This window comes from Chiloscyllium plagiosum, chromosome 11, assembly GCF_004010195.1.
Source record: "Chiloscyllium plagiosum isolate BGI_BamShark_2017 chromosome 11, ASM401019v2, whole genome shotgun sequence".
Classification (NCBI taxonomy): domain Eukaryota; kingdom Metazoa; phylum Chordata; class Chondrichthyes; order Orectolobiformes; family Hemiscylliidae; genus Chiloscyllium; species Chiloscyllium plagiosum.
In genome coordinates this window covers 84,331,219-84,356,971 of record NC_057720.1, presented here as the reverse complement: position 1 = coordinate 84,356,971, position 25,753 = coordinate 84,331,219, and the positions used below count along the sequence as shown (strand labels likewise).

At 39.2% G+C, this 25,753-nt stretch overlaps 1 protein-coding gene across 8 annotated transcripts in view; it reads left to right on the top strand.

The window, feature by feature from the left end:
* The window catches only part of ralgps2 (Ral GEF with PH domain and SH3 binding motif 2), a 519,857-nt gene that overhangs the window by 389,081 nt on the left and 105,023 nt on the right, over window positions 1-25,753 (top strand). For all 8 annotated transcript variants that reach the window (XR_006313046.1, XM_043699973.1, XM_043699970.1 and 5 more), the window contains 6 exons: window positions 5,829-5,896; window positions 8,541-8,682; window positions 11,758-11,909; window positions 14,231-14,285; window positions 20,755-20,832; window positions 21,972-22,077. Coding sequence is in view for 7 of the 8 variants with exons in the window: in XM_043699973.1 (XP_043555908.1) it covers window positions 5,829-5,896; window positions 8,541-8,682; window positions 11,758-11,909; window positions 14,231-14,285; window positions 20,755-20,832; window positions 21,972-22,077 (601 nt within the window). In the remaining variant the exon portion in view is untranslated. The remainder of the gene's footprint in view (window positions 1-5,828; window positions 5,897-8,540; window positions 8,683-11,757; window positions 11,910-14,230; window positions 14,286-20,754; window positions 20,833-21,971; window positions 22,078-25,753) is intronic.

The following is a 25,753-nucleotide window of genomic DNA, read 5'->3' as shown; positions in this document are numbered from 1 at the left end:
CAAACAGGTAATCTATCCTTGAGCGGATAGACCCGTCTGCCCGTGACCAGGTGTATCTACGCTGCGCTCCATCTGCAGGGGTGCTGAAGACGTCGTGCAGCTTGGCATCTTTTACCGTGTCCATCAGGGCTCTGGACGTAGCATCCAGTTTACTGTCTTCCCCTCCCCCCCGCCAGATCGTCCATCTGCATCAATGATACAGTTGAAGTCCCCAGTCAGAATGACCAGCCTGGACGTAGCCAGCAACAGTGGAAGCTGCTGCAGGACGGCCAACCGTTCACTCTTACCCACTGAGACGTACACATTAATCAGTCTCAGGGGAGCATTCCTGTACATGACGTCGGTGACGAGGAGGCGCCCACCTGCCACCTCCTTAACCTCGGAGATGGTGAAGTTGCCTCCTCACAACAGGATACCCAGGCCAGAGGCGCGGCTATCGTTGCCCCCCGACCAAACTGATGGCCCATGGGCCCACAAGCTCGACTATCTCCTGTAGCTGCTGAGGTGCGGTATCCCACGGTCCTGCAGAAACAGGACATCAGCTTTAACGTTGGCCAGGAAGGCCATGGTAAAAACACATCGCATAGCCGATTTGATGCTACGCACATTGATGTTGGCAATTCTTATCCCCCTTTTAACAGTTTACAAGGTTTCCAGTGTCCATTTGCTGTTGGTCTTGCCTCTCTGGGGTAGCTGTGTGCATCCCCGTGGTGATGGCAAACTGCTGGACCCTCCCAGGGCTGAGTAGCTGTCCGGCTTCACGCTGGGGCAATTTCCCCGCTCTGGTGTCTTCGGGTCGGGCCCAGGGTCCGCACAGTCCAGTCCTCCATCTGACGGCGGGGCTGTCACAGGACTGCTGTTCCCAGTTACCTGGAACTGTGGGCCAGTGGGTACCTCTTGGTTCTCACCAAATGGGGAGAGGCCTTTACCCATCCCCTCAGAGGCATCGTCTTTTCCTGCTTGGGTGGTGCTGCCCTCATTTTTCCTCGCGGCGCTGTGTCTCTTCCTCTGGTGATGACCCTCCTTGCGCCCGTCCTCCCCGTCGGAAGAGCTGCCTGTATCCTCATCGTGTAGGTGTCGCTTCCCTCTTTGCTGGGTGGCTTTGGGGGCCTGGTGAGGTTTCCTCTTCCTGCTTTTGATAGTAATCCAATCCTCTGCCTCCTTTGTTCCCTCCTCTTCCATTTCCTCTGTCTGTCTTGAAGGAGCTTGGATCGGCTGCTCCACCTCCCCGCTGTCTGTAGTCTGCTCCGCCACAGCCTGCCCTTCCTTCTGGGTGCCTTCAGACACCATTCCCTTGCTGTTTTGTGGTACCTTGCTGGTCTTAAGTGGTCCATGGCTCATGTTGCCACCTCCGGCCATCTGTGCGTAGGTGGCAGCCCCTCGTCTTGGGCAGGCCTTGTACATGTGGCCTGTCTCTCTGCACAGATTACAGTTCTTGGCCTCCTTACATTCCTTGGTCGGGTGGCCTTCCTGCTTGCAGTTTCAGCAGACGGTCACCTTACAATCCGCCGCCATATGGCCTGACCTCCTGCAGGTTCAGCACACTTTCGGCTGCCCTGCGTACGTCAGGTAACCTCTGCTTCCTCCAATGGCAAAGCTGAAGGGTGGGTGGAGGATGTTCCCATTGGCATCGACCCTCAGGGTTATCCTGACCTGTCGTTTGCTGGTCGAGATCCCGAAAGGATCGACCACATCGGTACTCTCTCCCTCGACCTAGATGTGTCTTCTCAGGAAGGTCACGACATCTGCTGGAAATCCTGCAGGCAGTACACGTCCGCTGCTTCGAACCCGCAGCACTCCAGCAAAATCTTCTTCACGAACACCATCCGATCGACCGGTGTGTGCTCCTCTACCTTCTTCACAGTCACCCTGACTGTGTTGCGAATGCCCTGGCCAGGGCTGAGAGTGGCTGCTGAGGCCATAGCTCTGAGGTTGGCTGGTACCTGAATTGGCGTTAGGCCCAAGCCAGCATAAAGATCCACCAAGAGCAGGTCAGCACAACCAAACGATCCTCCAACATCCAATCACGATTCAGCAATGGTCTCCAGCAACTCCAACTCGCAACACGATCCCCGTGGTTTCTCCCCCGCCAGCACACGCCCGCAGCGTCGAACCTGCAGCACTCGAGCAAAAAAACCTCTTCCTCTGGAACTACACACCTGGGAGTGGCACCGCACTTATCTCCCCTGCCAGGTGTGAGTGGAGAGGTTAGGAAGCAGTGAGGACTTAATCTCATTTCTTTCATTTGTCCTCTCCAGCTGAGGAATTTTTGAGGTAAACAGTATCCTGAACCATTTCTACATGAGGTTAACCAATAACTTGAACTTGAAAAGAAGAACTGTGTTTTCTGAAGCTAAGCATTTGAAGGGTTTTGATTAATAGTGATAGGATAGGCTGGTGGGAGGGCAGAGGTACTGACATGCATTAACAGTTGATGAGCAAGGGATAGAATGTAAATGAGAAATAAGGGGCTGAAAATCATAGGGTTACGGCGCAGAAAGAAGCCATGTGGCCCATCATGCCTGCATCAGCCCGGTAAATGGATATCATTATCTAGTGCCAGTTTTCTGCTTTTTCTATATACTGCTGCACAGTATTTCTGTCCAGCCAATCATCCAATGCCCTCTTGAATGCCTCAAAGTTCTAGAGAAACTCGAGTCTGACAGCATCTATTGAAAAAGAAACAATTCATGTTTCAATTCCAATATGACTCTTCTCATAGTTTGTACTGGGAGTCTTTTTGAATTTTAATGTTTGAATTTCACTCATGCTCCCATCCGCTTGAAGATCTGTGAAAATTCAGCTGCGGTAATCTGTATCGAGGTGCTCTAAACTGCTAGGCAGGATAACACCCTATAACTGTAAAATATGTGATCTGCATCAGACAAGGAATGCTTCGAAGGGATGAATACTCAAATAGCTTGTCTCTCAGACTCTTAGGCTTTGATTTTACATGCATAATAAAAAAAACAAAAGAACTGTGAATGCTGGCAATCAGGAACACAAACAGAAATTGCTGTAAATCAAGAACATAAATCAAAATTGCTGGAAAATGTCAGCAGGTCTGGCAGCATCCTTGGAGAAAAATCAGATTTAATGTTACGGGTCCAGTGACGCTTCAGAACTGATGGTAGCTAGGAAAGAGTTTTTTAATGCAGAAGATAGGGTAGGTAGAGGGTGCAAGGAGGCAGAGCAGGTAGAACTCAGAGAGGGAAGAACAATTGCACAGACAAAGGAGTGGACAACGGTCAGCCGAGGAAAATGGAGATGATTTTTGGCCAACAATGGTAGTATATAATAGCAGACCATGTGATTACAAGACCTGGAGTGTGGGGCTTGGGGTAAGGACATGGAATAAGGTGCCTCACACCCTAAAGTAGTTGAACTCGATATTGAAGGCTGTAGAGCTTCCGAGTGGAAAATTAGCTGCTGTTCTTCCAGCTTGTGCTGTGTTTTGCTGGAGAACTACAGCAGCCTGAGACAGAGATGTTGTCCATGGAACCAGGTGGTGTGTTGAAGTGGCAGGTAAGTGACAGATGTTTTAAGCATGTCAAGCTAATGCCAAAAAAAAACATTAATTTAGAATTTACATTGTATGATCTGTTTGCTAATCTTATTTTGGGATTTATTTAAATTGACATGGGAAAGTCCAGTCATAAGTGTAAGTAAAGTTCAGTCAGTAAAATGGCCTTCATCTCCTCAATCCTATTTAAGTTTTTTTGACGATGTTATAAAGGGGAACAAGTGGATTTTGAGCATTTGGATTTTCAACAGGCGTTTGATAATGTCCCACACAGGAGAGTTCTAAACTGATTATAGGGCTTTCAATTGGGGGTAATATACTGATATAGGTTCAGTATTGTAGAAAACAGAGAAGATGAAAAGGATAATTCTCAGGATGGCAGATTGTGACTAGTGGGTTACTGCAAGGATTAATGCTGGATCCACAATTATTTGCAATCTGTATAAATCTTTTCGATGTGGAGACCTAACGTAACTTTTACAAGTCTGCTAATAACACAAAATTGGCTGCAATATACATTGTGAGGAGCTTGAAAGGAATTTGGACAAGCTAAGTGAAGACCTAAGCTGGAGACCTGGGTTCGAATCTCGCCATGACGAGATTGTGGAATTTGAATTCAATATATATCTGGAATTAAGAGCTTACTTATGACCATGAATCCATTATCGATTGTCAGAAAAACCATCTCGTTCACTAATGTCCTGTCAGGTGGGAAACCGCCATCTTTACCTGGTCTGGCCTGTGTGTGACTCCAGACCCACAGCAATGTGGTTGACTCTTAACTGCCCTTTGGGCAATTAGGGTTAAGCAACAAATGCTAGCCTCGCCAGTGATGCCCTCATCCCATAAATGATTAAGGAAAAAATTAGACACTGGCATGAAGTTGCAGCAAGCAATTAGATAGGCAGTGGTATGTTAGAATGGTTTGTTGGCCTTCATTGCAAAGGTTTTTGAGTAAAGGGGTAAAATGTCTTGCTGTAGTTATATAGCAGACTTCAGTTATATAGAGACTTAGTTTTACTGCACCTGTAATGTTGGGCATATTTCTGCCATAGAGAGAGTCAGTGAAGATTCACCAGGCTTATCTTGTGATCACAGCTTTGTTAGGTGAGGAGAAATTAGTCGATTTGGCCTGTATTCACAGATGTTTAGAAGAATCAGAGGGAATTTTATTTAAACATATAAAATTCTGACAAAGCTGGATAGACTGGTTGAAGGATTATGTTCCCTCTGTCTTGGGATCTAGAACAAGGGGTTGCAGTCTCAATACAGGTTAGACCATTTGTGTCTGAGATGATGAGAAATTTCTGATCTGTGACCCTGTGGAATTTTTTACCACAGAAGGCGGTGGAGGCCAAGTCATTGTATATATTTGAAAAACATTATTGATTTCTAGACATTAAAGGTACTAAGATATGAGATGCGAGTATGGCGTCGTGATAAAGGATATCTGATTCGTGATAAAGGATAGCCGATTCTTGTTGTCTGTGATTCTGAGAGACATTGCAGGAAAGTGGTATTGTGGAAGCTAATCAGCCATAATCTCAATGGGCTAAATAGCCTATTCCTACTTCTATGTATCCTCCCTTTTCGATGAAGAATATTTATAAAATATTTTTGTAAAAGCTTTCAAATGACAAGCCAAGGACACTTCCTCACATTGTAACCATTCTTTATTGGTGGATGCTTTGGAATTTTGACATCATCAGATTTTTTGAATGACTGACCCTTTGCATTTTTTTTGACTTGACCAAGTCTGAGTATATTATTCCAAAGTTTATGAGAAGTAAAATGCCAGTTGGCAATGTAAAAGTATTTCTGTTGAGAACTTGATTAAAGCCAGAAGAGCGATGAGCTGCAAGTCTTCCTTTCATCTCTGCTATAAAAGAAGTGGGCTTGGCAAGACTCGTGTTGGAATCTGTTCCCTACAGTAGTATGTTCAAATCTTGCTTTGCCTTTCTTGGTTATAATCACTTTCTTTGCTCTAAGCTAAATTTATTGCATTCTAAAGTTTTGTAGTGTAACAGAAATAGGTGTCTTTAAGTAATGTGAATCAGTTGACACGCTTGACAATAAAAAAATGTTCAAAATCAATAGATCGATTTTCATCTGTACATTTATGCTATTGTTCATTGTAATTGCAAAGATATAATACAAATACCACAAATCTGTTGAATTATGAGTTTGTCCACTGGCAACCAAGAGTACAGCATCAGATTCTAGTTGGTAAAAGGTAGAAGCTGCACCTGTGAAACCTTGCCTCCATTTTCTTTCTCAAATAACTTAGCCATCATTTTTCTTACAGACTGTCACTAAGAATTGAGCCTGGCACCAGCACACCACAGTCCACTGCCTCAAGGGAAGATCTCGCGGGTAAAAGAGCACCAAATAATTTATACCTGTATCTAGTGTGAAAAGGACTGTAAGAGTAGATAGTTAATATCAGTGTCCAAGGTTGCTTCATTGTACCTGCATAAGACCAAATGTCATCTGCTGCTTTATAAAATGTGTAAATACAGTATAATTATTACTGAAAACACCCCATGTGGTGTAAGGCCGCAGTTTGGATTTGCAATTATCTTAAGTTTTTCTAAGATAGTTTCATAAAATGTTAACATTTGTGATTCCCAACATTTTGAGTCAGTATCTAAACCTGGGAAGCAATCCTAAGTTACCAGCTCCTGAGAAACAGGAAGCTTCTTGGTGCCAGAATTTAACTTTGACTTCTCCCTTGGGTCATTAGTTATAGGCACATAGGTGCAGGCACAATGGACAAAATATCCACTTTCTGCATCATAACAGTACAGAGATTCTAGAATGTATTTTACATTTAAATACTTGAGAGGGAAATTTTGCAGGCCTAATATTGAGTGAGTTCTTCAATGTCTCTTAGTTATAAGAAAAAGATTTCCAAGGAAAGAATTTTTGATACTGTGAATCAACAAATTTTGCAATAATGGCCATTAATGGTAATTTGCTTAAAGTAGGTATTTCTTCAAGCCATTTCTAAATTGCTTTAGCAATAGATGCTAACTTTTTTCTTGTTTGTTTTGTCATTCATTCGATTGTACTTATGACAGGGTGATCATGCCATGCATATTGACTAATCTTCATATCTTTTCTGTTGTGTTTCATTCTTGAATCATAATGTTGACTTCTTGTATTTGAAAAGCATTTGAGAGTTGTAGTAATTCAGTCAGGGAGCTGCACAGATTACAAGGATCTATTCATTCACTTGGGTTTGAGCCATGATCAGTCCTAGAGGTCTGTCCACTGAAAGTCAAGGGGCTATCAAGGGCTAGTTGTGTGGTAGTGAAGGTGGGAACTCACTTGCAAGAATTCTAAGGTGATCGCTGGATTTTTTTTTGACATTAAAGAACAACATATGGATTGGGTAGGAAAGTGAAGTTCAGATAGAAGAAAAACCATGAGAACAGGAGATTGAGCTTGAAAGGTTGTCTGGTGGGCTGCTTTTTTTCTATTTATATGCTGCTATTTCCTGTGGCAAGTTTAGTTAACATCGATCTGGAAATTAAGTAATTCATCCCATTCAGTGTATTTCAGTGGTGATGTGAATGGCATGAGTCTCGCCCTTTGCTTTGGCATCAGATTCTGGTGAATTGATGTTTATTGAACCTAAATATTTTACTTAGGTTAAATCAAGTGGGATTGTAATGTAGTTAATTGGTGGTTTTGTAATAACATAGTAAAAGGGAAGCCATTAAAAAAAAACCTGGCACAAATAATTGCATAAAATATTTTAGTAAATTACTAAATTGAATCAAGAACCATCAGGAACTAGTTTCCATACCAGAGATGTAGCACTGTCCTCACCAAGGGGTAAATAGATTCCCTAGCACTATTTGAAAGGTAATCGTATGGATTACTTCTGTTTCTCATAACGAAATAAATATCATGATTGAATATCCAAAATATGTTCCTTGTTGCTGTAGACTCCTATTTTAATGATGGCCATATCGATATGGCTGTCTATATGATTGATATTCTGCATTCTTAGGTGTTTTGACTTCTGAATTGTTATACTACTGAAAATGACAAGTAATATTTCCATATCAAATGCTCTCAAAGCAGATTTGTCTTTCATCTCGTGGTTTTAATCACTGAATGACACACCCAAAGTTGACACAAAGTTAACAGTTTCCTCTTCCACACCAGTACCTCAGTAATGCAGAAATTACAGCATGGAGAAAATCATTTGCCCACTATGCTTGTGCTAGTTTCTAAAACAAGCATGGTTGGTTTTAATCCTATTTTCAGTCTTTACCCATATCTTATTTGTACTTCCACTTTAAAATGTCTTGTAGTGTCTGCCTTAATTGCCACTTATAGTAAAACACTCTGATATTTACATGCACTTAAGTTTGCCCTTCATTCCTCTGTATCTGAATCTATTCCCTCTTGCTACTATTCATATGAGTCTTTCTTAATCTTGGTTTTCCCCCTTTAACCTTAGAAAAAGTACTTTTTCTTATATGTGTTCCTATAAATTTTCATTTTTGTGAATCTTCACCATACTCCTTACATTGCCTTAACATTCCTCCCATAATTGAGTGCGCAGAATTAGACATAGTACAGTGTGCCAGCCAATGTTGTAAAATAGTTTTACAGTCATTAACTTTTTTTAATTCCAGATTTATTAATTTAATTCAAATTTCATCAGTGCCATAGTGGGAATTAAACCCCTGTACCCACAGCATTAGCATGCCATTTATTGTACTAATCCAATGACATGACCACTAAGCCATAATCTTCCCTTCGAGTTTAATATTATTTCTTGCATCCATTGTGAAAACTTGCACCAAGCCATGTTTATCCTGGTTCTAAAATGTTAAATTATATCTTTGTTTTATTTACACCATTATTTGTAGATCACTTCATTTTTGGTATCAATTCCTTCTTGAACAATTATATCTGTTAATGTCTTTCAGCTCTAATTATTAAAAATGAAGGTCACATAATGCCATTGCATGATTTGTATGTGTTTTTAAAACCTCAGGATCTGATGCAGCACCATCCCCACAGAGTAGCCGACGATACATGGCAGCAGAGGCAGCCCTAACAAATGTACCACCGACTCCACCTTCTTCCAGGCATCTACTAACTCATGGACATAGGAAGTCCCACAGTTTAGGATACAAGTCAGTAATCTATTTCTCTGTTATTACTTCATTGTCACATGTTAAATTAAAAGACATCAGTTCTGCAGAACATATAACATTCTGGTAACTATGTATAATTTGCTGGGAGAAGACATATCTTTGTCTAGGTTATTTCTTGTTACTTATTTCACTTGGCTTCTGGTTTTATTTTCCAAGATCTGAGATATCTTTGTTTTTGTAAGGCACAGTTTTTAAAAACACAGTTTTCAAAATCAAACCATATTTAGTCCTTTAGAATTAGATGTTAATTGTTCGGCTTCCTTGTCTTGAGAGAAATTGTGCATTGGGTTTACGGCAATGCCCTGAAGCTTTTTTTTTATTAGTTTGCTGAATGTTCCAGAATGCCAATGAGAACATATGCAAGACTGATTACTGAGTCAGATCAAGTTTACCTAGCATCTTTGATATTAAATTTGTGTCACTGGCTCACAGTCAGCCAGTCAACTTTGCATTAGCTTGGCAATCTGCTTTACGAGCATGCACATCAGGAACCAGTAACATGAAACTTTGTTAGATAGTTAGGAAAGCAAATGCAATATTGTCATTCATCTCGAGAGGGCTAGAATATAAAAGCAAGGAAGTACTTTTGAGGCTTTATAAGGCTCTGGTCAGACCACATTTAGAGCAATGTGAGCAATTTTGAGCCCCATATTTCAGGAAGGATATATCGACTTTGGAGCTGGTCGAGAACAGAGTCGAGAGTGTGGTACTGGAAAAGCACAGCCGGTCAGGCAGCATCCCGGAGAATCAACATTTCAGGCATAAGCCCTTCATCAGGAATGAGGCTTCTTGGTCGAGGCTGAGAGATAAATGGGAGGGGATGGGGTTTGGGGAAAGGTAGCTCATAGGTGAATGAAGGTGAGGGAGAAGGTGACAGGTCGGGGGGAGTGATGGACCGGTTTGGAGTTTGGTGCCGAGTTGGAGGCTTGGGACTGGGATAATGTGGGAGGAGGGGAAATGAGGAAGCTGTTGAAATCCACATTTATCCTGTGTGGTTGCAGGGTCCCAAGGCAGAATATGAGGTGTTCCTCCTCCAGGTGTCGGGTGGTAATGCTTTGACAGTGGAAGAGGCCCAGGTCTGCATGTCCTTGACTGAGTGGGAGTGGGTGTTGAAGAGTTCAGCCACGGGGAGGAGGGGTTGGTGGGTGCGGGTGTCCCAGAGATGTTCTCTGAAATGATCCGCAAGAAGGCGTCCTGTCTCCCCGAATGTAGAGGAGACCATACTGGGTGCAACAGATGCTGTAGATGACATTGGTAGAGGTACAGATAAATTTCTGACTGCTGTGGAAGGACCTAAAAACCTGAACTCCGAAGAATAGGCGTCCCTCTAACCAAGCTATTCCAGTACTACTACAACACTGACATGAATCAACTGTGTGGAAAACTGCCCAGGTATGTCCTGTGCTCAAAAATCTAACCAGGTCAGTTGCCACCTCATCAGTCATCAGCAGTATGTTGTCAAAGGGCTATCAAGAGGCACTTCAGTATTAATATTCTGCTCTTTGAAGCTAGGTTTGAATTCCACAAAGGTAATTTGGCTGCTGACCTCGGTGTCTTGATCCAAACATGAACTAAATAGGTGAACTTCAGAGGTGTGATAAGCATGGCTCTAATCATCAAGGCAACATTTGATCAAGGGTGCCACAAGGAGTCTTAGTAAATTGAAGTCAGTCGGAATTGGGATATACCCAGCACTTGTTGGAGTTATGTTTGGCACGAAAGGAAGATAATTCTAGATTTTGGAGGCCAATCAGCTCAACCCCAGGACATCACTACAGGAGTTCTTCAGGACCTTGTCCTAAGTCTTACCATGTTTGCCCATTTCATCAATGATATTGCTTCCATTGTAAGCTCACAAATAGAGATATTCAGTGCCATTCGCAATTCCTCACATACCGAGTCCCCATACAAAAAAAGCAAATTGCTGTTGAAACTCAGTAGGCCTGGCAGCATCTGTGGAGAGAAAACAGAGTTAACTTTTCAAATCCAATGAATCCTCTTCAGAACTGCAGACTTGCTGAGTTTTTCCAGAAAGTTCTACTTTCGTTTCACTTTCAATAAAGCTTATATTAGCTTTGCCTGAGCATCCTAAACAGATTAAAATCAGCCCTGTCACATTATCTACTTAAAGTTCTTGTCCAGGTTAATACTATACTCATTGGACCACAGTTTCTTTATCCATTCCTCTATCTCTCTATCAAAGCAAAGACATTTTGCCTATTTCTGTTTCATTCTCATCATTACTGCCCTTGAAGCACTCACACACATCACCTGCAGTTTCAGTTTCTCCATTGTTCCTTGATCAGCTTCATGAATTTCACGATTCACAAACTCCAACTCACTGATTATGCAGCTGCAAGGATCCCTTCCAAAATTTGTGCTTAAAGGAATAAATTGTGTGGAGAGATTTTCCAATGTGAAGAATTATTTTCGGTAAAATAACAACTTTCATTTTGTACTAATTATTCTAGTATTCAACAGGTTCAGATTACAATGAATTTTTCACTATCATTTGTTCCAAGTAAACATCGATTTTTTTTTTTGATTTATTCATCTAACTGCCAAAAGTGCTGCCTAATCTCTCCATGGAAATTGGTCTGATTTTTCCTCCTAATATCTTGAAGATTAAATATCCCTCAGGAGAAAAGGAATTTTATCTCTAGAATATGATATTTTGTGCTATACAGTACTTCCTCGTGCATTTCATTGTTTTTGCAAAGACACAGGATTAGAGCCATGAATTTAGTTCATATATTTCCAATCAAAGCAGAAATAAATGGCCACATAAAAGTGCTGTAAACTCTTTACAAAGGAAATTCCACGATTATGAAGTTATCCTAACCTGAAAAATGGGAAGTTTACTGTGCCGCTTTTAAGCATAAATGTTACTTTCAGAACCTTTGGTAGAATTTTTTGCAATGGGTAAAAATCACCTCCTGCCTACAGTTTTCAGAGAATTTTGATGACTAGGGTTACAGCATAAAATATTACGCATGTGCTCTTAAACTGCATTGCCCAAATGAGAAAGGTGTAATTAAATGTCTTTCTCCACAGCTTTATACACAAGATGAATACGGTAGAGTTTAAGAGTGCTACATTTCCCAATGGAAGACCTCGGCACTTGCTAGATGATAGTGTAATGGAAAACTACACCCCTTCAAGAGTTCAAGCAGAAAGTTCCACCATTTCCAGTGGAATATCAATAGGTGTGTGGATAACTCTGATCTTTCGCATCAAAAGAGCTTGGGGGGTAAACTACTTTGAAATTTAGAATCAACATGGTATTAGTGTTGGATGTTTACACATGATTAATAAAAAGTTTTAAGTTTAACAATTAATTAAAGTAAACCAATAAATAATGATTGGTATTGCATCAAACAAGGGAGAAAAGTTGATCAGGATGCAGACAGCAGATGCCATAAATGCGAGGATTACAGGATAATGTTATTACATTTATATTGGTTGACAGAATTTAAAAAGAGCCTGCACATGAGTTTTGTTATCTTAGAGTATGCACATTCACTTTATACACTCTCAACAAAAACGGTTATTTCTGTATAAAGTAACTCAGAAGTAAAGTGCAAAACGTTGGATCAATGTCAGTTTAGAAATTATATTCAAGAATCAAGGATAAGCTTCTCATGATCTTATAAAAAAATTTTTCTAATTGGTTAAGGCTGAAATCTGCTCATAACTGAGTGAGAAATGAACTGAGACCAGAGAAGACTTGAGCTAAATACTTTCTCAGAATTGGAGGATGTTTATTCTTGGGGAAGTACAGGTCGTTCTGCTATACGGCGCGTTTTGTTAGTGTAAATTCACTATAACGCGATTGATGAATTGGTGACATTGTCTCTAAAGTATGAACATTTAAAATGTATATTGGTTATACCATGATTCCGGTCCCATTAGCTTAAACGGTGCTGTTATTATACAATTTTTTTATAACACAGGGTTACGTACCACATTATAGCAGAACCAACTTGAGATTAAACTTAATTTGTTTTCAGTGCATAATGCAGACCAGATGGCACAGGATATGACAGAAACTTGAAATTTGAAAATGCTAAGTTTCCTTTGGGAAATAGTGGGGGTGCAAGTATATTTATATTACAATGGGGTAATGATCTGGAGCTGGATTTTTGATCAGAGGGGTTTGCTATCTATGCTCCATGGACAGGGGCTGGGTTAGAATTCTTAGAACACTAGTTTTTTTTTCACTGATGTGAGTTGTGTGGCAACTCGGATTTCATCTCACTCGAAGATTGGCTGTGACCGAAGTGATGTGTTGTTATGCATGCTTCTGCTCAAAGGGAAAATATGATGGTGTGTAGCAGCTAATTTTGGGAGGGGATTTGTGAACTTTATAGACTATGGAGGAAAGAGATGATTTCCGCTTGGGCATGTACCATGAGGGGAGTGCTCGAATTTTGGCCATTGGGGAAACATGTTAAGTTTTCTGTTCAATTCTTTTTAGCTGATCAAAGTTTTCCAGTTTCTCTCAACTTGATTTATGGTACAAGATAATGTTTAGGTTAGATTCTTTCAGAAAAATTATCAATTCAGTGTATTTTTAAAAAATTTTTCATCAGTAGATTCTTTAGTTATCTGTTTACAGTTGAACTATTATTTTTGCACTTTATTGCCTCACTGATATTGTCAGACTTGCTACATAAGAGCTTCATTCTGGAAAAATATGCTCCCTTCCATACTTGTTGTGCAAAGATACTATCTTTCTTGTGAAGGAAGCAATATGGTATTTATAGAATCATAGAATCATTTTAAACAGGTTTATCTTCAGTTAGATGATAAACAATTACAATTCATCATATATTTACAGTTCTATCAATAGGCATTGAACCTTTGAAATCTTGAGACCAATCACCGTTTTTAATAGATATACTCACAACTAGTAGAGATTGTTTGAAACCTCCAATACTAATTTAGTTTTGCTTGGGTTTTAGTTTTCTGTGTCTGCATGGGTTTTTTCCAGGTGCTCTGGTTTCCTCCCACAATCCAAAGATGTGCTGGTTAGGTGAATTGGCCATGCTAAATTACCCATAATGTTCAGGGATGTGTGGGTTAGGTTCATTAGTCGGGGTAAATGTAGTGTAATGGGTGGAGGGGAATGGGTCTGGGTGGGTTCCTGTTCGAAGGGTCAGTGTGGACTTGGTGAGCCAAAATGGCCTGTTTCCACACTGTAGCGATTCTAAGTTCAAATTCTAAGTCTTTACAACTAATAGAGAGTTGAGATATTAATTCTATGTTGTTTTGAAGCCCAGGTCTCAAAGGTAAAGATGCAGTGTACTAAAATTCACTGCCTGTCCACCAATCTAAAAATTAAGAGATAACATTGTGAGTTTGTCTTAATTTCTTTCTTTGTATAATTCTGACTTGCCTGGTGAATGAACCTGGAGAGTTTTTTTTTAAAAAGCAATATTACTTGATTTTGGCCAGTGGGGAAACATGTTAACATTTTTGGAAGGACTATTTGTAATGATATAGTTCTTGATGTTTACTGTTCTAGGTAGCAGTGAGGGTTCAGAACTCAGTGAAGACGTGTCTTGGCCAGCATTTGAAAGGTAAGGCCCTTTGAAGAGACAGATAGAGATGCAGAATGCCTTCTGTTCTGTAGAAAAAAAGCAGTTTGACCTGATTGCAGCTTGCCTTGTGGCTCTAAAGACTCATCATTTTTAGGTGTTTAGTTCAACAGATACTAGGTGGATCAATATCTCTGCTGTAAACCACCTGATGGCAACCACCTGATGAAGGAGCAGTGCTGCAAAAGCTAGTGCTTCCAATTAAACCTGTTGGACTATAACCTGGTGTTGTGTGATTTTTAACTTACTACTGGAAAAAATAGATTATGATCTGAATCACGTCAGATTTGCTGATGGTTTTAAAACTGATTAAAAATGCCATCTTTTTTTCAACCTTAGGCTTTTTGAAAAATTTGGGTTTCTTTAACTAGGCATGCGTGTTGCAAAAATTCTTGAGAAAAATGTTCATATTACCTTTCTAATTCATGGGTCACTACAACTATCAAGCCTGGTCTATGTTTACAGCAGAATTTTACAATTGAATGGCAATAATTTGGAAATATGCTGATGCTAGAAAGTAAATATTCAGTGATATGAACATTTAAATGTGTAGGTAATGTCTTCTCTTGCTTTAAATATAAAGCCGTGTCTAGCATTAATAACTATCTCCATTTTAGGAGATTTGGCAAGTTTGAAACATCAGTTTCGGTCAGCTTAAGCATGTTTCTGTAATAACATATATCTTTTATTTAACCTGAAAAGTGTCCAGTTGTGGGATAGAGACAATACTTTTCTGTCCAAATTATATTCCTATTTTAATAAGTAAAACTTTAATTCCCAAACATTGTATGTTTGTAAGATGTTGATTTCTTTACCTGTGTTAAGACTCTAAAGTCAAATTTTATGCTGCAGTCTGCCAGTCTGGTAACTTAATTGAACTGCGTGATGTGCAATTTAAAATGATCCTGTAGGAAATGGTGGAAACTATAGCTTTAGAATGACCCAAGAACTGATCTTGATTCTCAGATCTTGAGTAAATCATTTTGAGAGCTGGGTGATAGTTTTTGTTTCAGCATAAAGTCAATTCTGATCACACTATTGCCTTACTCTAATTCAGCCCTCTTCAAGATCCTCAATTTTAATTGCTCCATCATTCAGTTGCCAAGGCCTGAAGCTTGGAAGTACCTCCCAACATCTTTCTACATCTCAACTGCATATTGCTCATTTTAAATGCTCCATCAGACTATCCTTGCAGCCAAGTTTTTGGATCACCTGACCTGACACCTTTAGTTTGAAAGAAGAGTCATATCGAACTTGAATTGGTAACTCTGTTTCTCTGTCCACAAATTCTTCCAGACCTGCTAAGTTCCTCCAGCACTTTCATTTTTATCTCTTTATGTAAATTGGTGTCATGCTTTATCATGCTTCTCTGAAGCACCTCATGACATTATATTACACTAAAGATGTAAATAGGAATTCTTTATAGTGTTTTCAAATAAAACTACAGTTTCCCGTAACTGACTTTTAATTAATACAGAAGTAACTTTCCTAATATGAATTAGTTCCATTGAAATCATGTTGCATTTTGATAAGACAAAACAGGGCAGGACTTATACAGTTAATGGTAGCATCCCAGGGAGTATTGTTGAACAGAGTGGCCTAAGGGTGCAAATACATAGCTCCTTGAATGTGGTGTCAAAGACAGACAGGGTGATAAAGAAGGCATTTGGCACACTTGCCTTTATCGGTCAGGAGTTGGGATGTCATGTTACGGCCGTGCAAGACAATGGTAACCCACATTTGAAGTACTGCATACAATTCTGGTCACTCTGCTATAGGAAGGATATTATTAAACTGAAAAGGATGCAAAAAAGATTTACAAGAATGTTACTGAACCTGGATTGGCTGGGACTTTTTTTCCCTGGCGCTCAAGAGCTTGAGGAGTAACCTTATAGAGGTTTATAAAATCATGAAGGGCATAGATACGATGAATAGTCAAGATCTTTTTCCCAGGGTAGGGGAGCCCAGAACTAGAGGGCAGAGGTGTAAGGCGAACGGGGAAAGATTTAAAAGGAACCTGAGATGCAACTTTTTCACACAGAGAAATCCAGGAATCTATAACTAAAATGCATGTAACAATGGAAACAACACGTGATAGAGCAAATAGTATATTCCAATAGTGCACAAGACAAGATTGAAGCAATATTCAGCCAGAAATTCTGTGTGGCTAATCCATCAGGTCTCTTGAAGTCCCTAGATGCCAAATTTCAGCCATCAAGAAATAGCTGAAGATACTAGATATAACAAAGGAAGTAGCACTGAAGATGTGCTGTAGGCTAGCTGACTCCCAGCAAATTGTAACAGTGAAGTTACATCAGTGGCTGGCATCTAGTTAGCAATGTGGAAAATTAGCCTGGTGTCAATAGCTCTTACTCACCAATAACTCACTTACCAGTGTCCTGCTTTGAGTTCTGCCAAGGGTCTCCAGACCTCCTTAAGTCTTGGTCCAAACATGAATTGAACTCCAGAAATTAGATGAAAGTCTTTGAAATCATTGAGGCATTTGACTAAGTGTGGCATCAAGGAGCCTGAGCAAAACTGAAATCATTTGGAATTGGGGAGGAAGCTCTTGACTTGTTGGATGCATACCAATTGAAACAAATATGGTTGTGATTGTTGGAGTTCAATCATGTCAATGTCAGAATGCCATTGCAGAATTTCCTCAATAGGCCCAACCATCTTCAGTTATCTTCATTAGTGACCTCCCCTCAATGGCGTCAAAAGTAAAGATGTTTAGTAATGATATTACTGCATTTGCTACCATTTGCAAATCCTTAGATACTGAAATAATTTGTTCCTGTGTGCAGCAATACTTGGACTGAGATGTAGTAATAACATTTGGCACACTAACGCCAAGCAATGACCATTGCCAATAAGAGAGAATCACACCATCCCCCTTTGATATCCATCAACGATATTCTGCAAGGTTATGATGGTTAGAAACTTAACTAGACTAGTCAAACATGTATTGAAGTGACATGAGCAGGTCAGTGGTTCGGAATTCTATAGTAAGTAACTCACATTCTGACTCCCCAAATTCTGTTCACCATCTACAAGACACAAGACAGGAGTCTGATGAAATTCTGCCCACTTGTCTGAATGAGCATAGCTTCAATGGACAAAGCTATCTATCAATCACTTTAAACATTCATTCCTTCCCAACATCTCACAGTAGCTCAAATTTCTACTATCTACAAGATGCACTGTTACCCCTTTCCAAAGCTCCTTTAACATCACGTTCCAATCCCATGACCTCTAGAAGGACAAAGGCAGCAAACGAATAGGACAACCACCACGCACCATTTAGACTTTGATCAATAATACAGCTTTACAAATAAAATCAGAAATTGCAAGAGAAGCTCAATGGGACAAGTAGCCACTGTGGAGAGAAAATAGAATTAGCACATTTTGAGTCCAGTGACCCTACTTCTGAAATGATAGCAGCTAGGAAACTGTGATATTTATGCTGATGATGGGAGTCGGGGGGGGGGGGGGGTGAAAGAGTGAGCAGGTAGATGGAGATAGAGCAAGAGAGAGAGGGGAATAAAAATGAATTGTAGTGAGCCAGAGAAGAAGGAAACTTCATAAGTGATAATGGGCTATGAGTAGTTGAAAATGTCATGCTATGTCATGACGAGATCTGGAGTGGGGTAGTGGATAATAGACTTGGAAGGAGATTTTCATTGCTCTTAAATTGTTAAACTTGATGTTAGTCCTAAAGCTTGTGAGGTCCCCAAGCAGAAGATGAGGTATTGTTCTTAATGCTCGCATTGAGTTTCACTGGAGTATTGCAGCAGACCTGAGTTGGCATGGGAACGAAGTAGCATGGAATTGGAAGTTCACAGTGATTTTAAGGGTTAGAACGTAGGTTTCCACAAAGTGGTCACCCAGGCTGCATTTCATCTCCCCACTGTAGAGGAGATTGCATTATGAGCAGTGAATATTGTAGACTGGATTGAGTGTAATGCAGGTAAATCGCTGCTTCTTCTAGAGAATGTGTGTCTGAGGCCTTGGATAGTGAAGGGGGAGGAGGTAAACTGACAAATGTTGTCCTTTCTGCGATTCTTCACTGTTACTGAATCAAAATCCTGGAACATGTTCCTTAACAGCACCAAGGGAGTTCCTATACCACATGGATTGCACTGGAATAAGAAATCAATTCACCACCACCTTAGCAAGGGCAGTTGAGGGTAGACAACGAATGCTGGTTTTCCCATTGATACTCTTGAACAATAGAAAAATTGTTTTTAACTTTGACAGTTTTTTTCTGTTTATTACTCTTCTACAAAGAGAAGCAAAGAGAATCCCTACAGTGTGTAAACAGGCCATTTGGCCCAACAAGTCCATACCGACCCTCCAAAGAGTAACCTACACAGACCCATTCCATATTACTCTACATTTCCTCTAACTAATGTACCTAATCCACACATCCTTTAGCATTGCCAGTTTACCTGATCTGTACATCTTTGGACTGTGGGAGGAAACCGGAGCACCCGGAGGAACCCCAAGCAGACACAAGGAGAACGTGCAAACTCCACACAGTCAGTTGCCTGAGGCTGGAATCAAACCCAGGCCCTTGGCATTGTAGGGCAGCAGTACTAATCACTGAGTCACTGTGCTACACTTGTCACAAAGTTGTGTAGAGTTCTTGTGAAGTGGAAGGCAGGAAGCCAAAATACGTTTGTGAAAAAATTGGGGGGGGGGGGGGAAGGGGGGAAGAAGAGTGTGTGATCCCTTTAAGAGGTGATGTACATTTAAAAGCTTGGAGTTATTTTTAAAACTGTCTGCAAGCAGCTGTAGATGCCCTGACAGTTATAAAATTGGAACATATGTATCAATTGGCTGTGTGATTGCCAACCTAGGTTTGTTTTGATGTTAAGACAACTAGCTTGAATATTAGGAGAAAGTGGAGATGCTGGAGATCAAAACCTGTGCTTCTCCAGTACCACACACTAGCTTAAATGTTTGCCAATTAATTTAAACCAGGCCCTAGATACAAAACTCAATTAAATTTAAATCTGTTTTTGACTATCTCAAACCAATTGATTGTAAAGAAATTAAAATGTCATCATGGGTGTAAAAAAGGGGGCAATTGAACAAAGAGGGGGGAGCAAATGGCTGTCTGAGAAAAACGTGTCGCTCTCGCAGAAATCTCCACGCTGTCTAAAAAAGCACCATCTATTCATAAAGGTACACGACACTCTTAGATAATATTCCTGATACCAGAATTGACAGAGAGGCTTTCAGAAGAGAAGAATTCCCAGACAAAACAAGTCTGAAAGAATCAGTGAAAGAAAGGCACTTACGACTGGAGAGATGGCGGAATATTTCAGAAGCCATCCTGTGTGGACTTTGAGATTATAATTTTTAATTTAGTTTTCTTAATACTTGGGTTTTATTGGGACAGCATAGCAGTAGAATTTGGCTGAGTGAGGGAATAGTTAATCATTGGGGGGAATTGTTCAGTTTGTTAGTAATTCTGTTAGTTTGTTGAATGTTAGAATGAAATAAATAAACTGTTACTTATAAATTGGAGATCAGGGATTCCTTCTATTTACCATTCTTTTGATAGATTACAGGCCATGTGCTCCTTTTGGATGTTTAGGTCATTAGCTCTTGGCGGGGGAGGGTCAACCTCCGCTCCATAACACACTTCATTAGAAATTCAGGTGACACTTTTAAATTTACTTTGAAAAAGGAGTTTTGTAGCATCAGAGTGTGTTTTAGCACATGTGCCAGAACCGTATTTGATCATTGGTACTGAAGGTAAATAGATAATGCTAAGGCTGTCCATTGGACCATCCATCCTCTTTAACTTGATATTTATTAATAAATTGAGGCAATGGTACCTGTTGTAAGTTAGTTGTAAAATAAAAGTTTCTCTCTGATTACCCCACAAAACAATGTATGTTATTCTATTTTCTCAACACTAACTAGATTATTTTCCATAATATTTTGCTAATGCCCTTTCATTTAACACTTTTTTAGAATGGTTTTAAGAGAGGCTTCAATGGCTGTGTGTCACCACATTAATGGGCAGTCTATGGTGATGTTAATTCCTGGAAGATTGCATGTGTATGCTGTGTACCACAATCTAGAAGAATATTAATTCAGTATGCAAAAGATATCTAATCACAATTAGCAAAAAAATGCTTAATTAATATTGCATCCTTATCTTGAGGAGAAAACTGGAGCCCACTGAGACACTGAGTTGATTCAGAATGCTAGTTACTGAAACTTGGAAGCTCAGAACCTCTGCCCTTCACCTCTACCCCAAGTATTAGAGACAGAACTGGAGAAGAGCCTCACCACAAGAATCTGTAAATTACTTCAAATGTTTAATTTGCTTGACTTTGGAGTGGCTCCATGCAACTTAAAAGTCAAAATTATGACAACCAAGAGAATATTTTGAACATTGCTTTACTTTCAAAGTGATAATAAATTTCTGCAGGAACCGGTTCTATTATTCTCTCTGCCCAGTGGCACGGGCTGGAAGGAATGGCTGTCGAAGCCACATGAAGGCCCACAGGTAATGATCTCTTTTCTAAAGGGGGCAGATGGCATACTTCTGTCCAAGGTGTATAATCTGGTGAAGGGAACACTAACACACATGATTAAATCTGTTTTCTCTCTCTCAAATCAGTTTACTAATGTAGTGATATTTTTCAAAATTTGCAGTACCTTTCATTTTAGCCGTTTAAATTATGCCTACATCTGTCTATAAGTGTTTTAGTATATGATGTGTCACATCTAATTATTTCTTGTGCTGAAGAGAATGGAATGTTACTGCAACCGTTGACTCAGCAGTTTAATAATAGAGATATTTAATACCAGAAACCTATTATTGTACATTGTTTGACAATAAATTTCCACCTCCAAATTTTGCTTCAGGATTTTATTCACAAAGATTGTTGTTCCAGACAGATAACCTTCTTGTTAACCCAATTCCATACACAATCATTTTGTAGCAAAGATCACTTGAGAAGGAACAAGCTGATTCAATGGAGGTTGATATTTAGTTTCTCAATTCCCTCAGCTAATGATGATAGAAGTGCTGCATGAAGTCACTGTATACCAAGATCCATTGGTCATAGTTAACCTTATAAAGTGAAATGTTGGAACAGGAAAAAGTGAAGGCAAATGTAAAAGTATGTGTGTATATATATATATATATATATATCTCATATATATATATATATATATAATATATAATAATGATTACAGGTGTTTACTGCGTGGGAGGTTTAATAGCTTCCCAAATTGTGACAACTTAAATCATAGTCAGCCCTATTGTCTTTCAGAGAAAAATGTTTTATGCTGCAGTACTGTCCAAAGTCTTGTTAAAGCATATAATGTAAAGTGAAAGTTTAAAACATATTTCAAAATTAGTATGTAATCTTTAACAAACTATAATACTTCTAATTTCCTGAGACAGGTGATATAAAATGTCAATAGTTAAATTCAAATGAAACTACTTTTGTATGGCTTGTATTGTGAGCTTTCTCGAAAAGCAGCACAGTAAACTTGGACTTTGTTCTTATATACTTTAATTAAGACATGCAAACATGGTATGTTGTAGATTGAAACTTATGTAGAATATTCTTCTGATTCTCAGGTTTGCTGTATTGTGCTAGTATTTAATCGCCATGCTTTTGATTTTATTTTTAGTTCTGTGGAATCTGAGGAACTGGCAGTAAACCTCTTTCCAGGCACTGTTACAATTCAAGGAGTTTTGAGAAGAAAGACTCTACTGAAAGAAGGCAAAAAGCCTACGGTAAGGAATGATTTCAATAATGTTGTTTGTTGGCAGCAGAAGCGCTGATGCCTGATTTATACAACAAAGTGAGTGATATAATACAAGAGTTTCATCGTATCTGACTTCAGCCATTCAGTATTTCCTCCCTACATAATTTTGTTTTGTAGCCAAAGGTGTAAGTACATAATTGATTAGCTATTCCATTCTGGATTACATTTATTCCCAGGAAAAGCCATATCGAGTGCATGACAGAATAAATGTTTGATACAGATGAATTTGAGTGATAAAGAAAATCATTATTAGACTATCCAATTGGATGAGGTTGATTTATGATGTGGCTATTAGTGGTGTTCTGATTTAAATGTTGAATTTGTTCTTGTTCGGCCTTCATTTTATGTTCAATAAACGTAGCAGTGTACATATTTCATGTTGAATTGGTAGGTAACTTTTAACAAGCTATAATGCTTCTGAACATGAATTCTGAAGAGAAACATCCAACATCTATTCCTGTTTTGAGATAAATAGACTGAAAGCCCTAAGAGTACTTGCATTTTGTTCAGTAGTGGAACAGTACAAATCAGCCAGAAACTTGAGAAGAATCTGAACCTGTAGCAACTGTTTTGTTCCAAAAGTGCTGGATTTTTTGACAAATGAATAATAGTGAAGAATGTTAGCGTATTATTATGTTATGGGCAAGACCAACCCCCTCAAAATATGTCAAGGAAATAGCTTACACCCTAAATTTTTCTTATTTTAAAGACAAGTGCCAGGTGTTACATTCCAGATGCAATTCGATTAGTCAAACTACCAATCTTCAAGCAAAGCGCACTTTATTCATACACTATAGATAAAAAAACAACAAAAGGAAGAATTAGAATAACTTAACTCTAATGGAAAACTTAACAGAATAATAGATTATATAACTATTAAACAGTAACTATTCCAGTATTGTAACATCCCATAAACATATCCTGGCAAAGGCAAATTCAGTAAAATAGATTGTCTCACGTACAATTCTCTAGTCTAGGAGGAAAGACATAAAGAAAAAACTCTGTTAGAGAGAGAAGCAGCAGGGAATGATGTACTGCAGCTTCAAGATCCACTGTTTAAAAATGCAACAGATCAGCAGAACAATTACCACAGCAGCAGCACTACCCATGGCAACAATTCTCCAGAGAAGTAATTTCACCTCAGAATCATGCAGACCCCAGATGAAAAGCCAAGAATAACTCGCGTATACACCATTAGAAGACCTGAATATTTTAAAAATTGTATCTGTGACAAACTTGGAATAAACTAGAAAGAATGAACTTCTTTTTGCCCACCTGTGGTAATCTTCTAAATGAACTTGTATGCTTGTTTTTGCTTAATGAAAGAGAGAAACAGTAGGCATCTTGGTGATAATGATGCAGATACTGTCACGTTCAGAATAAGAATGGTAGGGGATCAGATGTGGGATTTGAGATTTAATTCTGCTTTACAAGGTACGAAAATTTTTCATATAGTGGTTCAACCTCAATGAGAATTGAGAAGGGAGTATGGAGTCATTGGCAGGGACGTAGATACAAAGTATTTACGAACAACGGGAGAAAATTTAATTTATCCAAAACTTGAAAGGAACTTAGAGGAATGACAGAGGTGGGGAAGCTCTGTCTTTAACATATATATGGAAACTCACCCTCTTCCTACACAATCATTGAAGAGTATAGTGAATGTATATTACAGCATTGGTTTGGTTTTTCTGGATGGATGAGCTAACATAATCTGTATCATGACATTTGTAAAAAGAAGTGATTAAAGTATTCAGTATTGCATCAGACTTGTACTTATTCTGGAATATTTATTCTTAGACTTTTCTTTCAAAAGACTTTGAGGGAACTTCCAAATTTACAACTGAAAGTGGAAAAAATGCTTTATTGTTGACTTCTGTGGAGTTGTTCAGTCATAGGTGTTGAAGTTGTCATCAGTTTCCTGGTTGATTAGCAGCCGTTGCCAATGGAAATATGTTCTCAGTTTTTCCTGGAACATATGACTTTTAACTAAAAATGACTTAAAGTGAAATCAAAGTACATAGAAAAAAGCATTCCTTCATTTGCTGATAATGCCTATGATGCTTCTAATGTTTGTTATTACCTGAGTTTGGAGTTTTGTTTGTAATGTACAAAAACATTTGAATCTCTTATTGCAAGTACTTGTTTAGATGACCACTGCACTGAAGAACAGAAGAAAATAAAGCAAATTTTGTGTAAAAAGAAATCGAGTTTGAGATTCAGGATATGGGCTCACTAATGTATACTGAATAATATGTGAATATCTGCAAAGAAGTGTTCTTACAAAAGGAATCTGCATATGGGACATGCTGAATAACAGATTGATAAAGCAGGTTAAGTTAAATGGCAGTTCCAGTTATTCAATAATTGAATGCCTGCTGAGCAGATAATAGATAATTGCAAGAGGCAAAAAGCTGGGTAGACGATAGTTCACAAAAGAAATTGCAAACAGAGAAGCCCTGGCTTCTAATTTAGGAGCAGTGTCATTTAGTATTATTAATTCATACTTGATAAAGATTTGTTGAAATTCCTACCTAATGGAAAACATGTCACATTTGAAAAGCAAAATACTATAGATGTTGGAAATCTGAAATAAAACAGAGAATGCTAGAAAACCTCAGCAGATTAGGCAGCATCTGTAGAGAGGGAATAGCCTTGATGTTTCAGGTTCATGATCTTTCATCAGAACTGGTAAGTGTTAGAGATATAACAGGTGTTTTAGTACACAGGGATAGAAAGAGATCAGTTGGAGTGTGTTAGATAATGAACAAAAGGCCTGGGATAGGATGGAACAGTGGGGATGTTATATTGTAACATGGTCAGAGAGCTGAACCTCATCGAATATGAGTTCCCTGATTGGGGTTATTAATCTGGTCTAATCAAGAAGCCCTGGCTGACATATAAAGAGAGATATTAACATGCTGGTGCTTGTCTCTGTATGAGGCAGTACCATAGTCAAGGGTTGTTCATGTGTAATTAAAGGCTGAATTGGTGATAGGATATTAGCCTTTCTGGAGTTATTTCAGTAGTGATAACAGTGAAGCAAGATCCTGCAGCAGTTATCTGAGAGTTGGGTTAAGCATTTCTTGCATCATGCTGTTTTTTGGGAAGGTTGACTCATTCGACTTTGCCATCAAGGGCTGGTCCCAGTATATGGAAAAATGCGCTTTTTTTTCTGGGCAAAAAGCACTTTTAGTAGACAAAAAGCAAGTAATTTTTCTGACAGCTTTCGGAGCTGCAGCTTTTTCTATCATTGGACCCTAACTTTCTCTGAGGCACCAGATACTAAAACCTTTCAAGAATTGATTGACATACTTAAGGAATACTACGATGCCAAGCCACCTCTAATTCTGAGACGTTATCGCTTGACTCAGCAATTTGAGAACTGGGGAATTGTATCTGGATTTTTGACTAGGTTAAGACGACTGGCAGAAACATGTGAATTTAGTTTAACCCTTAGTGAGATGCTGAGACTGTCTTGTATGTGAGATGAATTATGTAACTGTGCAAAAATGAAGCTAACTGAAGTCCAGCTGAACTTCAAATAGGCACTACAACTTCTTTATCATTGGAAAATGCAGCAAGTGGAGTTGGAGGGCATTCTGCTGGACGTGGACACTTGCGGCAGTCTGAATGAGCTTGGA